A 16,361-nucleotide genomic window follows, 5' to 3' on the forward strand; every position below is an offset into this window, starting at 1 on the left:
ATGTGCATTAAACACATATAATAAGGAGTGAGTAGCAAACCACTTATAGATGACATCAGAATAACAGCCGAAGGAGGCTAATTATCAAACTGGGTCTTAAGATTTACATACTATGCTCTGAGAGGAGAAAGAGAGAAGGCCCCTCTGAGTACCTAGTTGTTACTTTTTCATTTAATTTTCATGTCTTTACATTTTTAACAGCGGAACCCTGTATTCTGGTGCAGAAAAGGTACACCCAACTGCTATTTTCGTCAAAATTAAACCTGAACTATACAAGAAAAGCGGTTAAACTAAGGCGGGGTAAGGTGGGAGATACAGAAGATAAATAAACGGTTAAGATGTGGGCCGGCTCTCCTCATCCCTTACCTCATCCTCACTTCCTTCTACAGGTTTTTCTTCTCCGGGGAGGATCCCCTCCTCCAGGTCGTCCCCCGGCCGCTCTCGGCCACTTTATGACTTATGGTCAGAATTGGTGATGAAGCGAATACTGAACCCCGGAAGCCTGCCATCTCCCGAGGTTCGGACCCGAGCCAGAGTTCCGGGCAGCTGGCCACTTCCGCCCCGACCCACGGGCCCGCCCCCTTCCGCCTCGTAAATAAACGCTAGGCGCCTGCGTGAGGCTCGTCGCAGCCAATGAAGTGCCAGGAACGAAAAAAAAAATCAGCGACCAATGAGATGCTAGGATCATCTGAGCGCCGACCAATCGCGAAGCCTCGCACCCGGATATGATTGCAGGTTCTGAACTCCAGCTGTGAGAAAGTGAGGCTCCTCACGTGGACAGGGTCTGTGGGCGCGGGGTAGACAGCCAGCGTGTGAATTTGGCATGTCAGGGCCTTTCCTTTGGGTTTTGAGTGTGGGGGGAAATCAGTTGTGGCTGTTTGTTCGTGGAAAGAGACCCCACCGAAGTGTCCCGGAGCCAGCGTGGGGGTTTCCGATGGTACCTCCCTCCCAGGGGGCGGGACAGTCTTGAAGAGCCCCTCCAGTGTGGGAATATGAATCTCTTACCGAAGAGCTCCAAGGAGTTTGGCTCCATCGACTATTGGGAGAGGTTTTTCCAGCTGCGCGGAAGGAAAGCTTTCGAGTGGTATGGAACGTACCTGGACCTGTGCGGGGTGCTGCACAAATACATCAAGCCCCGGGAGAAGGTAAGCGCGGCCTGCAGCCCCGCGCGTCTGTGACTGCCTTCCAAGCAGTCCTGCACCTGACAGACAATGACAGATGTGGGGGCCCCAACCGGGCCCGTGATTGCAGGATTTCATGCGTCCTTTTGGCTGAAAGGCAATTGAAAACAATCTTTTAAAGGTCTTGAGGTCACAGATCTCCTACCCCCAGCTCATCTTTTATTAGTAAACCCACTGGAAGACTCACTTGTTTTAGTAACCCTCCCTAGATAGTGCCTTCTAGTCACTCACTGTGCGTCTTTGTGGAGCAGGCACTAGTTGTGGCTTGACTGATACAAGGATCTGTTATCAAAGAGTTGTTGCAGGGCCCACTGGATTTTAGGCTGTGTGCTCAGCCTGCAGGCATTAAGATATAAATCCTGGGCACATTCCAGAAGTGGAAAGTGCCAAGTTACAGTAATAAGAGGATTCGTAGAGGAGGCGTACTGGAGGTAGGGAAGGAAGGCGGGCAGGGAGCTTTAAGGAAGTCTTAAGTGCCAACCAAGCCTTGTGCGTGTGCTCATTTGATCATTGAATTCTCATAATAAACTTCGAGGTGAGCGGTAGTGCACGCATTCTACAGATGGGGAAACAGGCTCTGAGAGCCAGTTTCATGCCTAAGATCGTGCATGTAATAAAGAGGCCACGTGGAATTTAACCTGTGGCCCATCTAGCTCCAAAGCTTGTGCACTTCTCATTGTATGTACAAGGCTTTATCGGAGATGGTAACACCAGGGCAGAATTTTGAAGGGTCATTGGGAGGTTTGCTCCACAGAGTGGGAGGCAACAACCTGTGTTTTTAAATTTGGCTTCAGAAAATACCAGAATACCGTGAGGAGGAGCCAAAGGCATGAATGGAATGGGATTATTCCAGAACTAGGTTTTCAACAGTAAAACAAATAGGAGATTTCAACTGTAACGACTGCATTTGGATTCTGTGACTTCTCGTCATTTCTTGAGTAATAAATGCTTGATTCAGAGAAAAGAGCAACCACAATTCGTTTTTTCTGCAATTCAGAAAGGCCATTTTCACCTGACCTGTAGTGGTGCAGTGGATAAAGCATTGACCTGGAATGCTGAGGTCACTGGTTTGAAGCCTTGGGCTTGCCCAGTCAAGGCACATACGAGAAGCAACTACTATGAGTTGATGCTTCCCGCTCCTCCCCCACTTCTCTCTCTCCCCTATCCCTCCCTCCCCCTCTCCTCTCTCTAAAATAAATAAATGAAATTAACAGAAAGAAAAAGAAAGCCCGTTTTCACATAACTTGCATTGTTGTCGCTGAATGTGGTTTTCTTTAGTGAGTCCTCTAACCAGAGGTGTTTCAAGATGGACTCTAGGATCAGCCCTGTGATGGTGATCTCTCCTGAGATGATAGCAACTTTCCCTTCTGAAAACGTGCAACAGCCAAGGCGAGACTGGATTCCCCCAAGCAGGTGAAGCTCGTTTCTCTGGGTCGGTCACCTTCATCATGCTGGTTCCCCTCCTCCAGGTGCTGGTGATTGGCTGTGGAAACTCAGAGCTCAGCGAGCAGCTGTACGACGTGGGCTATCAGGACATCGTGAACATTGACATCAGCGAGGTCGTCATCAAGCAGATGAAGGAACGTAATGCCAGCCGGCGGCCCCAAATGAGCTTCCTGAAGATGGACATGACACAGATGGAGTTTCCTGATGCCTCGTTCCAGGTGGTGTTGGACAAGGGCACCCTGGATGCTGTCCTGACAGATGAGGAGGAGGAGACCCTGCAACAGGTGGACAGGATGCTGGCTGAGGTTGGCCGTGTCCTGCAGGTGGGCGGTCGCTACCTCTGCGTCTCCCTGGCTCAGGCTCACGTCCTGAAGAAAGCAGTGGGTCACTTCTCTCGGGAGGGGTGGATGGTCAGGGTACACCTGGTGGCCAACAGCCGGGACCAGGTGTTGGAAGCAGAGCCTCGGTTCCCCCTGCCCGTCTTTGCCTTCATCATGACCAAGTTCAGGCCAGCCCCTGGCTCTGGCCATCAGATCTTGGAGCTGTGTGCTCAGGAGCAGGGTCGGCCCGTGCGGCTGGAGAGTGCCGAGCGGCTGGCCGAGGCGGTGCGGGAGCAGCAGCAGTATGCCTGGCTGTGCGGCCAGCTGTCCCGCAAGGCCGGGCTGGGGAGTGTGTCCCTGGACTTGTGCAGTGGGGACACGGGGGAACCACGCTACACCCTCCACGTGGTGGACAGCCCCACTGTGAGACCATCGCGGGACAATCATTTTGCCATTTTCATCAGTGAGTTGGGATTGGCCCCTCTCTTCCCTGAAGGGACTGGGCTGGGGCTTTGGTGGCTGGGTGTGCCTTGGCTGGTTTTTTCTCGCAGGTGGTACTTTCAGAGGTTACACTGGCCAAGGCACGAGGAAGGTAGCAGCTCTCCAGCTACCTGCTTAGACTTGAAGCTTATTTCTTCTTTTGTCACAAAGGCTTGGTAAAGGGGGAGAATGCGGTTGGTAGGGAGAAGAGAAGTAACAGATACATTTAGGCAAGTCACATTGTCCGGATGGTAGCTACTTTGTAACAAGAAGTAATGGGAGCAGTCACGTCCCAGCTCAGCAGCCTGTGAGCTGCCGGCCCTCAGGAGATCGCTGTGCCCCTCTCCTGAGAGCCTGTACAGAGCAGTGACCAAAAAAGCCAGCTCTGGAATCAGATTATTTGGGTTCCAGTCCCGTTCCAGCTGCATCTTGGTGGTGTGACCTTGGGCATGTTAGTTTCCTCCTCCCTAAAATGAGATCGTAATTACCTCCTGTAGTTGTGAGAAGTGTGAAACCTCTTAGGATGGTGCCCGGCACGTGATAAGTGCTTTATGAGCGTTAGTGTTATTATTAAAAGGGGTGAGTGATACCAGATTTATGTTAATAACGATCAAAAGAGAGAATATAAGGAACTGCTTTCCAAAGTAGAAAATTTTAGATAAATGCAAGGTGTCGATATGGTCATGCTGGTCATTTGTTTCCTGACGACTGAGCCATTTCCCCAAGTAGTCCCTGATTCTCGCTGCACCCATGGGAGCGAACAGTGCCCTGGCTACGGGCATGGAGTCTGGGGCTGAGTCCCAGCCTTGCCAAGAGTTAGCTGTGTGGACTTGGGCAGATAATGGAACTTCTGTGCCTCAAGTTCCTCATTTAGAATAATAATACCACCTGCACCCCAGGCTGTTATGAAGATTTGATTTGTTTCTATTTGTAAACTGCTTAAAATAATGTTTGGTCTGTAATAAGTGTTAGTATTATTGCTTCTTATTTTTTGCACCAGATACCCGCCTCCCTCCCCTTACACACATGCTCACACCTCTTTTTCCCCCTTGGCCCTGTCTCGTGTCTGATGGCTGCTGTGCTGTGGGCCTTGTGCTCTAGGGAATGGTCATCTCTCAGTGGGTCACAGGTGGCCTGGCCGCTGGGCCTGCGCAGGGACCAGCCCTCTGCCCTGTGGTCATATTGGCAGTGGTCTCGAACACTCTTCCTGGGACTCCCTGTCACCAGGTGCCTGTTTCCAGTCCCCCAGGGTCGCGAGACTGAGTGGCTCTTCGGCATGGAGGAGGGCCGGAAGCAGCTGGCGGCCAGTGCTGGCTTCAGGAGGCTGATCACAGTGGCCCTGCACCGAGGCCAGTGGTACGAAGGCATGGACAGCATCCAGGCTGAGCTTTCGGCTCGAGTCATGGAGCTGGCCCCGGCCGGGATGCCCGCCCAGCAGCAGGTAACAAAGCCCTGGCGGCAGCTGCCACAGCTCTCTGAAGAAGTCACGTTAGCAGCCAGGAGAGCACAGGGTGTCCTGGAAGGAGTTGGGGTAAGGTCTGTGAGCCTGGTCGACCCCTGGAGGTCATGTCAGCAGCTGGGAGCTCCGTGGGCACAAACCACGTTCCCTTGCCCCAGGCAGTGCAGGGAAGATGAGGAGTGCCTTTTTGAGACCCTTGGGAGCATCTGGGTCAGGGGCGGTTCCTCAGATTCCACAGAGATGGCATGAAAGAAATGCTGTTCGCAGGCTCCATCTCTCCATTCTACACATCGTTCAGCCTGTGTATCTCTTTCTCTCTATTTTTTTATTTTTATTTTTGTATTTTTCTGAAGTTAGAAGGGGGGAGGCAATCAGTCAGACTCCCACATGCGCCCGACTGGGATCCACCTGGCATGCCCACCAGGGGGCGATGCTCTGCCCATCTGGGGTGTCACTCTGTTGCAACCAGAGCCATTTTAGCGCCTGAGGCAGAGGCCATGGAGCCATCCTCAGCGCCCAGGCCAACTTTGCTCCAATGGAGCCTTGGCTGCAGGAGGGGAAGAGAGAGACAGAGAGGAAGGAGAGGGAGAGGGGTGGAGAAGCAGATGGGCGCTTCTCCTGTGTGCCCTGGCCGGAAATTGAACCCGGGACTTCCACATGCCAGGCCGATGCTCGACCACTGAGCCAACCAGCCAGCGCCTCTTTCCCCACTTTTACACAGGACTTCTTTGGCCCTTTTGCTTCTTAGAGGTATTATTATCTCAGGGTAAGATGGTGTTTCACTGGGAAGGAAATTGAAGGCTTTTTGCCAAAGTGGTGGTATGGAATTATCAGTTGACATGATATTGACCACCCATCCTGGTCACCAGGCAGGGTGATTGACAGGTGGCTGTATTGCAAGGACTTGATAGTAAGGACTTTATTCTCCTTGACAGAGGGGAAAGCCAAGGTACCTGGAGGCTCAGTGCTAAGTAACAGATCTGAAAAGAACAGGTCCCAGACTGGGTTCTGCCTGCTAGGCCGACTTGTGCTTGCAGACGAATGGGTGATTCTCCCCTGCAGACACGGGGTCGGTGTCCATCAGAGACCCAGTTCCTGTGGGAGGTTCATTTGCGACCGTCTCTCACCAGTGCTTTCGTCTCTGCAAAGTCGGGGATCCCTAGCCATTACTAAATACATGTGTAGGTCTTTGGAAAGAAGTAGATGTTAAGATTGGGAAAGGAAAGGGAAAGGTATTTTTTCTAATTTTTTCCTCCTGTCTAGAATAATGGGAGAAAATGGTGAATAACCATGGAAGGGAGAATTTCTCCACACTTGGAGCGGCTGCGTTCGTTCCCCCTAGGTTTTATCTCATCCCTGTTCAGGTCCGTCTCCTAATTCTGGTTCCTTCCCGGAGGTCCCTCCAACTTGGGTTGTCCTGGACTACTGAAAGTGCTTTTGAGGATTGCTGTTGAGAAACTTTTTTTGGGGGAGAGTCAACTGCATTCACTAATGGCTTGGGGGATCAGTTAATTTCCAGAAATGTGAATTAAACCTTTTGAGATCAAGTCAGAGGCCCCAGACGAGAACTTGAATAGAATGGCCCATCCTTGGAGCTCACTGCCTAGAACCTTGGTGTGGGTTCCTCAGACTGACACGAGGAAGGGCTTATACTTTCTCAAATTTCTAATTGAGCTGGTGGTTTGACCTTGTGTCTGCTGTACCTTCAGGTGCCCTTCCTGTCTGTGGGTGGGGACATCGGGGTGCGGACTGTTCGGCACCAAGACTGCAGCCCCTTGAGTGGTGACTATGTCATCGAGGACGTGCAGGGGGACGACCGACGCTACTTCCGGCGGCTGATCTTCCTCAGCAACAGGAATGTGGTGCAGTCAGAGGCCAGGCTGCTGAGGGACCCCAGAGGTGAGGCCCCCGAGGCACGGCGGTGGCCCCCATGCGGACGCGCCAGGGACTTGGGTTCTTTTTTTTTTTTTAATTTATTTTTATTTATTTATTTCAGAGACAGAGCGAGAGTCAGAGAGAGGGATAGATAGGGACAGACAGACAGGAACGGAAAGAGATGAGAAGCATCAATCATCAGTTTTTCATTGCAACACCTTAGTTGTTCATTGATTGCTTTCTCATATGTGCCTTGACTGTGGGCCTTCAGCAGACCGAGTAACCCCTTGCTCGAGCCAGCGACCTTGGGCTCAAGCTGGTGGGCTTTTTGCTCAAGCCAGATGAGCCCGCGCTCAAGCTGGAGACCTCGGGGTCTCGAACCTGGGTCCTCCGCATCCCAGTCCGACATTCTATCCACTGCACCACCACCTGGTCAGGTGGGACTTGGGTTCTGAGGTGGTCAGAAGGACCTAGGAGTTTGGCCGAGATGTTGGATAGACCCGGGTATCTGTGAGCAGAGACCTATGGCCCTGTGGCTGTTCCCGTACCACTGGGGCCCTTCGGGTGTGAGTGGGCAGAATTGGAGTCGGGGTGTGGGCTCAGTTCTGGAGCCCAGCCTGTGAGACAGAAAGGAGCAGGGCTGGTCCTTTACTGAGTCAGTGGCTCATCGCTTCAGAGCCATCTGTTCACAGCCACCTGCTTTGCAAGGTGCCTCAGAGATGTCTGTGTATTAATTCAGCAGGGCTCTGTGAGATGAGCTGTTTCTGTCTGCGTGGTACAGTAGAGACGATGGTGCCGGAGACAGGCCGCTCAGGTTCAAATCCAGGCTGCACCACCTATAACTCTTCAGAGTCTCAGGTTTTCTACCTGCCAGTAATTGCAATTTAAGGGTTGTTTTAGGATTAAAAGTAAAACCCTAATGTAGTAATTGGCATAGCAGAGGTAATTAGTAATAGGCTAGTTGGCAAGTCCTGCTTCCCGACAATTTATGAAGGTCCTGTGAGTGTCTTTCTACTCAGTGGAGAGGGACCAGGAGCACTAAGTTGCGTTTTCCCAGGCTCTTGGGTGTGTCTTTGCCCCTTTCCTTTTCTGACTCTCGGGTATCCAGAGGTGTGTACTACATGTTTAGCATCCATGAATTTTGGGGAAAAGCCCTAATGTGTACTGTTTGCCAATTTCCGTGACATCAAAATGGCCACCCACCTACCAACATGTCAACCAAGTCAGCATTCTGCATGTTTACCGCCAGGTCAGCCTCAGCACACTGCCCTGCTAGGCTCTGCTTTCCCAGGACGCATGTACTAATCACAGGACTTCCTTGTCTCTCATGTAGCCCACAAGAAACGCAAAAAGGACAGGAAGAAGCAGCGGCCAGCTAGTGCTCTGGACGACGCCCCTACAGCCCCAGGACAGTCCATTGATAAGAGCTACCTGTGCTGTGAGCACCACAAAGCTATGATCGCCGGCCTGGCCTTACTGAGAAGCCCTGAGCTGCTCCTAGGTGAGGGAGTCGTCGCTGCCGCCCGCAGTCGGGAGCGTGAGGGCGCACAGAACTCACTGCGCAGCTGCTGGTAGTTTGAGGGCAGTGCTCACAGGCTGAGGAGAGCATGTGCATGAACACCTTGCCCACTCCCAGCCAGCTTCTGAGTTAATGAACACTCAGACTGAGACTGGAATGTTGAAATGGTGTCAATGTCTAAAGGTTTTTCTTCTACTCATTTATTTTAAAAACTAGGATGTAAAATACATTCAGTGAGATAGGGAGGGTGCACAGATCTTTAGTCATTGGTTTGTGACAGTTGTGGCCTGGCAGTCGGAAGCTGGGCAGAGGGCATCAGACTTGCATTGCCTGTGACCATGAGCCAGGTGTTGGCCACGGGCCCTCACATTTTGTAGAGGAGTCTAATAAGGCTTATGGTGGGGACTCGTGATAGGATATCAGCTGAGTGCTTTGGGATTTTTAAGGGGCCATAATAGCACACTGGTTCATCTTCTGGATCAGGTAAGGGAAGAATTATGAGGCCAGGCTCCAAAATCTTTTATCCCCTGGGCAGAGCCAACAATCTGATTCCCTCTTTCGCTCTCCTGAGGCTGGTACCAAACTTTCCACTGAGCAGATGGTAAAACGATGCTTTATTCCTGTATTACAGAGACCCCGCTGGCATTGTTGGTGGTCGGCCTGGGTGGGGGCAGCCTCCCCCTCTTTGTCCACGACCATTTCCCAGAGTCCTGCATTGAAGCTGTGGAGATCGACCCCTCCATGTTGGAAGTGGCCACCCAGTGGTTTGGCTTCTCCCAGAGCGACCGGATGAAGGTGCACGTCGCAGATGGCCTGGACTACATTACCAGCCTGGCGGGAAGGGAAGGTACTGCTGTCGCAGAATTTGGGGGTGGCAAGGGAAGATTGACCCAAGGCTGCGGGCCTGCGAGGGCCTCAGAATCCATCTCTCAGGGCAGCATCAGCATCATCCTAGACTTTCCCCTGTTCATTTGTCGACAAACTTTCTCAGTGACTCCAGAGCACTGACCTCATGTTCAGCTCTATGCTCGGGGTCTGGCAAGTAAAACAAACCACTTCTTGCCCTGGTGGCGCTAACAGACAGTGGGCTTCTCTGTCCCTGCCACCTTGCTACCTCCTCCCCATCCCAAGAAACCTCGAGTCTGTAGCTGGGTGAGGATGGGGAAGAAAAGTTGGGATGTGGGTTGAGAGGTGATTTTTCAAAATCTTTCTGCTGGAGGGGAAGCCAAAAATACAGTGTGTCCGTAAAGTCATGGTGCACTTTTGACCGGTCACAGGAAAGCAACAAAAGACGATAGAAATGTGAAATCTGCACCAAATAAAAGGAAAACCCTCCCAGTTTCTGTAGGATGATGTGGCAGCATGTGCACATGCGCAGATGATGACATAACACCGTGTATACAGCGGAGCAGCCCACGGCCATGCCAGTCGAGATGTGGACGGTACAAAGGAAAGTTCAGTGTGTTCTGTGGCTCGTTAAATTCGAATCCGTGACCAAAGTGCAATGTGAATATCGGCGCATTTATAACGAAGCACCACCACATAGGAATAACATTACTCGGTGGGATAAGCAGTTGAAGGAAACCGGCAGTTTGGTGGAGAAACCCCGTTCTGGTAGGCCATCAGTCAGTGACGAGTCTGTAGAGGCTATATGGAATAGCTACCTAAGGAACCCTAAAAAATCTGTTTGTGAGCCCACATCCACTTCACTAAATAGGTATGAAACTGGGAGAGTTTTCCTTTTATTTGGTGCAGATTTCACATTTCTATCGTCTTTTGTTGCTTTCCTGTGACTGGTCAAAAGTGCACCATGACTTTACGGACACACTGTAGAATAAAACGGCACTCACGCCGGCCAGTGGTTCTGAAGCCTAGGGACATTTGGCAGTGTCTGCAGACGTTTTATTGGTTGTCGTAACTGTTGGGTAGGGGTGCTCCTGGCATCTGATGGGGACAGCCCAAGGGTGCTGCTAAACCCCCTACAATGCACAGGATAGCCCTTGATAGCAGTGCGTTATTTGATCCTGCGTGTCAGTAGTGCTGAAGCTAAAAAGCCCAGAGGTGGACGCTGCTCTGTGGGCATCCCAGCAGCTCTGCTGCTACCAGATTTAAGGTTCCACTTTTTTTTTTTCTTTACAGGGACAGAGAGAGAGAGAGAGAGTCAGAAGAGGGATAGGTAGGGACAGACAGATAGGAATGGAGAGAGTTGAAAAGCATCAATCATGAGTTTTTCATTGCAACACCTTAGTTTTTCATTGATTGCTTTCTCATATGTGCCTTGATGGTGGCCCTTCAGCAGACTGAGTAACCCCTTGCTTGAGCCAGCGACCTTGGGTCTAAACTGGGTCTAAGCTGGTGAGCATTTTTAATTTTGCTCAAGCCAGATGAGCCCGCGCTCAAGCTGGCAATCTCGGGGTCTCTCAAACCTGGGTCCTCGGCATCCCAGTTCAGCGCTCTATCCACTGTGCCACCACCTGGTCAGGCTAAGGTTCCACTTTAATAGTCCATACCCCAGACTTAGGACAAAAGTCCTGGTCATGCTCTACAAGAGGTCCCTTGATCCTTCTGGAACTTTATAGACAGGCTCCTGGTGACCGGTGCTTTCCGGATCATGAGTCCCTCAGGTCAGTTCAGTCCTGAGTGAACCTGGAGAACCAGGCCTCCCACCTTCCTGGTCCGCGTGGTCCATAACAGGTGCTCAGTTCTAACTGGATCAGAGTCTCTCCCAGTTAAGGGTGTGGCAAGCCAGCATGACAGTTTGGTGCTGGGATGGGCCCACGCTGCCGGGTTTTAGTTGGAAACTGAATTTAACCATATTAGAGCGTCACAGGTTTTCTCTCTGTGGCTGCAGCCATTCTGGGGGCTCAGGCCCAAGATAGCTAATATATGTGAAACATTTAAAATAGTGCCAGACACGTGGCAGGTACTCAGTCCATGACCTGAACAGCCCTGGCCATGATGTCTAACCACCTCAACCGTTTCGGTTACTGGAGGGCACAGGGCTGCCACTGCGGGCCCTGCTTGTTCTTGGACTTTGATGAGCCAACATGTTCTGTTCTCTAAGAAGCCACAGTCACATGTGTGGTGTGCACCATGACGGGCATGCTGTAGCCCGAGTATTAATTCTTAAATAGTTACTGTCCCAGCCTCAAAGTTTGCTAGAAACAAGCCAGTTGCTTTGCAGGCCTTCCCCTGTGGAACGATGATTGGCATTAGAGCAGTGGTTTTCAACCTGTGGGTTGCGACCCCGGCGGGGGTCGAAGGACCAAAATACAGGGGTCGCCTAAATACTTCCAATGGCTCTAGGCGACCCCTGTAATTTGGTCGTTCGACCCCCGCCGGGGTCGCGACCCACAGGTTGAGAACCGCTGCATTAGAGGAAGAGGTGGACTTGATTCAGCACCCATTCCTTTTTGCCCGTGCAGCAAGATCATTTCTCCCCCGAGGCAGCTGCTGTTCAAATGACTAGAGATACGCTAACTCCAGCCTGAGAACATTTGCTCCTTGGAGGCAACATATGTTCTTTCCAGAGATAAGTTAGAGTTACCATTTGCTGGGTCAGCCCTTCAAGGCTTAGACAGCTGCTTTGTCCAGATCAATGGTTCTCAAGTCTGACTGTATTCAGAAATACTTCGGGAGCCGAGGAATACCAGGTCCTCCTACCCCAGCTCCCTGCCACCGTGGGGTTCTTAACTCGGCTGGCCAAGAAAGGAGCCCAGGTTCTCTTAAGTATTAGAAGTTTCCCACGGTGACTGTAATGTTCTGCCAGGGTTGACAACCACTAGGACAGACAGACTTGTAACTGAGTAGTCACCCTGCAGAATGGACCCCAGAAAATGAGACAGAGGCCCCGCCCCATCTTTAATGTGGGGGACTCGCAGCAGAGCCCTGGTGGCCATTTTCCTGGACGGTGGTGTCAGTGCCTTGAACAGGCACACCCTCCCTGTCACCCTTCTGTCTTAGCCACCTGGGCCACCACAGGTCACAGGAGAAATGTGACAAAGGAGTGTAAATGGCATGGGTTTACCCAGCAAAGATGAAAACTCATCTGCTTCTCTCTCCCAGAGCGGCCTCACTATGACGTCATCATGTTTGACGTAGACAGTAAGGACCCCACACTGGGGATGAGTTGTCCGCCTGCAGCCTTTGTGGACCGGCCCTTCCTGCAGAAGGTCAAGAGCATCTTAGCTCCTGAAGGTATGAGAACGCAAGGCTGGGCAGGGAGGACGGGTGGGCCCTTTAAAACTGGTTTCCTTTATAATGAGAAATGCACACATCGTAAATGTTGTAGTTTGACCGATTGCCTTACTTTGAACACATGCACGTACCAAGCACCAGACAGAACATCTCCAGTGCCCCAGACATCCGCCTCTCGCCTGCCCTCAAGGATAACCACTGTCCTAACATCTACCTGCACAACATCATTTGGCCCATTTTTGTTCCTTATACAAATACTATCATACAGAACAGAGGCTTTTAGTTTCTCTCTTCTTTCACTCATCGTGACGCTTGCAAGATTCATCCACAGCGCTGCCTTTCCATTCCTGTCAATGTCGTGTGGTGTCACTGTGACTGCAGCTCTCCGTGTCCCCTCTGTGTGGTATTTGGGCTGTTGCCCATTGGGAGCTTTTATTTTATTTATTTTTTTAATTTATTCATTTTAGATAGGAGAGAGAGTGAGAGAGAGAGAGACAGAGAGAGAGAAGGGGGGAGGAGCAGGAAGCATCAACTCCCATATGTGCCTTGACCAGACAAGTGCAGGGTTTCGAACCGGCGACCTCAGCGTTCCAGGTTGACACTTTATCCACTGTGCCACCACAGGTCAGGCCTATTGGGAGCTTTTATAAGGCGTGTTCCCACTAACATTGCAGTGATGCTGTTTGGTGGAGTTTGCGGGTCTGTTGGACATGCGCGTTGGGCTGTGCCCCCTGGGTCCTAGGAGGTGCGCGTGCTCAGCTTTCAGAGGCGCTGCTGCAGGGTCACAGAGCGGTCGCGGTGATTCCCATGCCCACCAGCATGGTGACGCTGGCTCCTCCCAGTGGGGTTTCCACGTGCCCTGAACGAGGCAATACCTTGTCTCGTCTCTGTCACAGCCCGTTTCAGATGAGGAAACTGAGGTAAAGAGCTTTGCCACGGTGACAGCAGGTTAACAGCTGGGGCTCCCTTCCAGGTCCTCATGTGAGGGCTGGGACTCGTGATCTGTGTGTTCTCGGGCCCCCAGGTGTTTGGATTTGGTGTAAGGTGCCAAGGTGAGCGAAGTTGATTTAGAACCTTCACTGACTCACAGTGACTTGGCTGCCCCTGGCTAATACTGTATGTTGTATGTCAGGAACGTAACATCCCTGTGGAGGCGGCATACTCTTTTTTTGGTGGGGGTGTAGAGGAGAGAGAGAGAAGCATCAACTCGTAGTTGTATTTAGTTGCGCGTTCATTGATTGCTTCTCATACGTGTCCTGACTGGGGCTCGAACCAGCGACCCCTAGAACCTTCATCCACTGTGCCACTGGCCAGGGCAGTTGATATATTTTTTCTTGGGGGTATTAGTTACTTCTCTTCAAAACGATTCTTTGGGAAATGGAGGCATGGAGAACGTTAAACTCATTGGTTAGCAGCACAGGAGAGCAAGAAATGGGGCTGATGTTTTCTCACGGTTCATGCATTTCCCACGCCTTTCTCTCCTTTTGTGTGTGCGGGATGCTTGCTGCAAGCTCATGCTGCTGTTGTACTTTCTTTGCCCACCAACCCTCCCTGGGGCCGGAGTTGGTGCCTTGCTCAGAGCTGAACTGTGTGTCTCCGTGTGTCAGCTGATCTGCGGTCATTCTGACTCTTTCCTTCCCACCCTACAGGTGTCTTTATCCTCAACCTCGTGTGCCGAGACTTGGGGCTAAAGGACTCGGTGCTGGGGGGGCTCAAGGCGGTGTTTCCCCTCCTGTATGTCCGGCGCATCGAGGGGGAAGTCAACGAGATTCTGTTCTGTCAGCTGCACCCCGAGCAGAAACTGGCCACGCCACAGCTCCTGGAAATGGCCCGGGCCTTGGAGCAGACCCTGCGGAAGCCAGGGAGGGGCTGGGATGACACGTATGTCCTGTCTGATATGCTCAAGACTGTGACGATTGTGTGACCGCCAGCCTCTCAGCCTCCTGCCAGACTGACCGTGGGCCCCTGGCCTGCCAGAGCGCGAAGACATAGCATGCACAGTACTTTTTAAATCTGCTTTTTTTCTTGATTTCATACTCAGCTGCATGCGACCTCCGGCCTGGTGAGGTTGCCTGAAGACCTGGGAAAATAAACACGTATTTTCCATCCTATCCTCTTCTATACCTGTGGGTGGTTGCCTATGGTTCCTACACTGTGCCCGAGTAGCATTCCGTGCTAGAGCCCCCAGCAGACGCAGGGGCCATACCGACTGCGCCAAGCTCACTAGGACCAGGGCTGATCCACTTTGATGGCGGGTTGGCCTTTCTCTGTCCGCCTGCTGGTTCGGTAGCAGTGATCTCGAGTCTGCGCTGACACACTAAACAGTGGGTTCCCCACCGGCGGGAGGCAGGGGAGAGAGAACGTGCACTCTGTCCCCTGCACCAGGCCGGGCCCCTCGCGAGGTCCCGGGTTGGAAGAGTTTACCAAATGACTCCACTATTTTTTTTTTTATAGAGACAGAGAGAGGGATAGATAGGGACAGACAGACAGGAACATAGAGAGATGAGAAGCATCAATCATCAGTTTTTCATTAGGACACCTTCGTTGTTCATTGATTGCTTTCTCATATGTGCCTTGACCGTGGGCCTTCAGCAGACTGAGTAACCCCTTGCTCCAGCCAGTGACCTTGGGTCAAGCTGGTGAGCTTTTTGCTCAAGCCAGATGAGCCCACGCTTAAGCTGGCAACCTGAGGGTCTCGAACCTGGGTCTTCCGCATCCCAGTCCGACACTCTATCCACTGCGCCACCGCCTGGTCAGGCATGACTCCACTATTAACAACTGTTTTTAGCTACCCGACCCTGTAGTCTGGGGCGTTTTCTCTCTTCTCTGGATCGAGTGGACATAACTGGGCCACGGTTGTGTGCTGGACTTAGGGGACTCAGTCTCTGGTGTACGGAGCTGTGGGGGAAGCAAAGGTGTCCAGGAATGGCCGGAAAACATGGGTCAGTCAAAAACGTTAACATGCCCCAGGGACTTTTCTGAGTGATTTAAATACATTATTTCATTTAATGTGAGATCAAGGGTAGTTAAACCAAAACTATACCTAACGCCAAATTTCACTCAAGCTGGAAGCATTGGTCTTACCTGTTTACTGACCAGTAAATGGCAGTCCCGAGGTTGCCTTGAATGTCAGCCATGCCTGATTTCATGAGAAGTAGGGGTTGTCACTGCCTACCACTCTGCTTCTCTCTCCACAGACCCTGTAAAAGACTCGGGCCTCTTGAGACAAAGCGTATTTCAGAGATAGGTTGTTGTCCTTACAAAATGGTGGTGTGCCCCTTGTGGAGAGGGGCCAAGGGCAGGAGCGCCTGGTGGGGAAGCTCATCTCTTGTCAAGCCCTGTGCCTCGAGGAGCCTGGTCCTGGGAAGCCTGCGAGGGGCAGTGTCGGGAGAGGGCCCTGGGGGCTGTGCAGACCTGGAGCCGCACAGCCAAGCTAGGGCAGTACCAGAGGAGGACAAGGCCCCCACTATGTCATAGGAGTCAGCCAAGGAATGGGGCAGGCCCACAGGGGAGGAGACGGGAAGAGGCAGTCAGGGTGATGGTGTTCGTCCTAAATTTGGGAAAGGCTAGTTAGGGATGGGAGAGAAGGGCGAGGTTGGCTACATGTGTCTCCAGAGGCTAGAGAAAGGCCAGTGGGAAGAAGTTACAGTGGGGCAGCCTTCAGCTTAATTTTCTCTGAGGATTTGTACCAACGGAGACCAGTATGTTCACCAGAACACGTGGTGACTCGGTGTGGGCCCGGGCCTTCGTCCCGGCCCCTCGGAGCTCGCCGAGCTGTGAGGAAGGGCTTCGTGTGCACAGGCCGTGCCATGGGCCTCTGTCCCATCTTTCCCGCTGGAGAGCTGGTGACTCCTTTTGGTTTTTATTAGTATTTATTTTCGAAC

General features: G+C 51.9%; 1 protein-coding gene across 1 annotated transcript; it reads left to right on the forward strand.

The window, feature by feature from the left end:
• Positions 1 to 740: 740 nt before the first annotated feature.
• METTL13 (methyltransferase 13, eEF1A N-terminus and K55) lies at positions 741 to 14,588 on the forward strand. The gene is made up of 8 exons (XM_066371513.1): positions 741 to 1,145; positions 2,651 to 3,410; positions 4,669 to 4,868; positions 6,596 to 6,785; positions 8,095 to 8,262; positions 8,912 to 9,127; positions 12,346 to 12,477; positions 14,127 to 14,588. The coding sequence occupies exons 1-8, from the start codon at positions 993 to 995 to the stop codon at positions 14,399 to 14,401; spliced, it is 2,094 nt and encodes a 697-aa protein (XP_066227610.1). The 5' UTR covers positions 741 to 992; the 3' UTR covers positions 14,402 to 14,588.
• Positions 14,589 to 16,361: the final 1,773 nt, after the last annotated feature.

Source organism: Saccopteryx leptura, chromosome 2 (assembly GCF_036850995.1).
Source record: "Saccopteryx leptura isolate mSacLep1 chromosome 2, mSacLep1_pri_phased_curated, whole genome shotgun sequence".
In the NCBI taxonomy this organism is placed as follows: domain Eukaryota; kingdom Metazoa; phylum Chordata; class Mammalia; order Chiroptera; family Emballonuridae; genus Saccopteryx; species Saccopteryx leptura.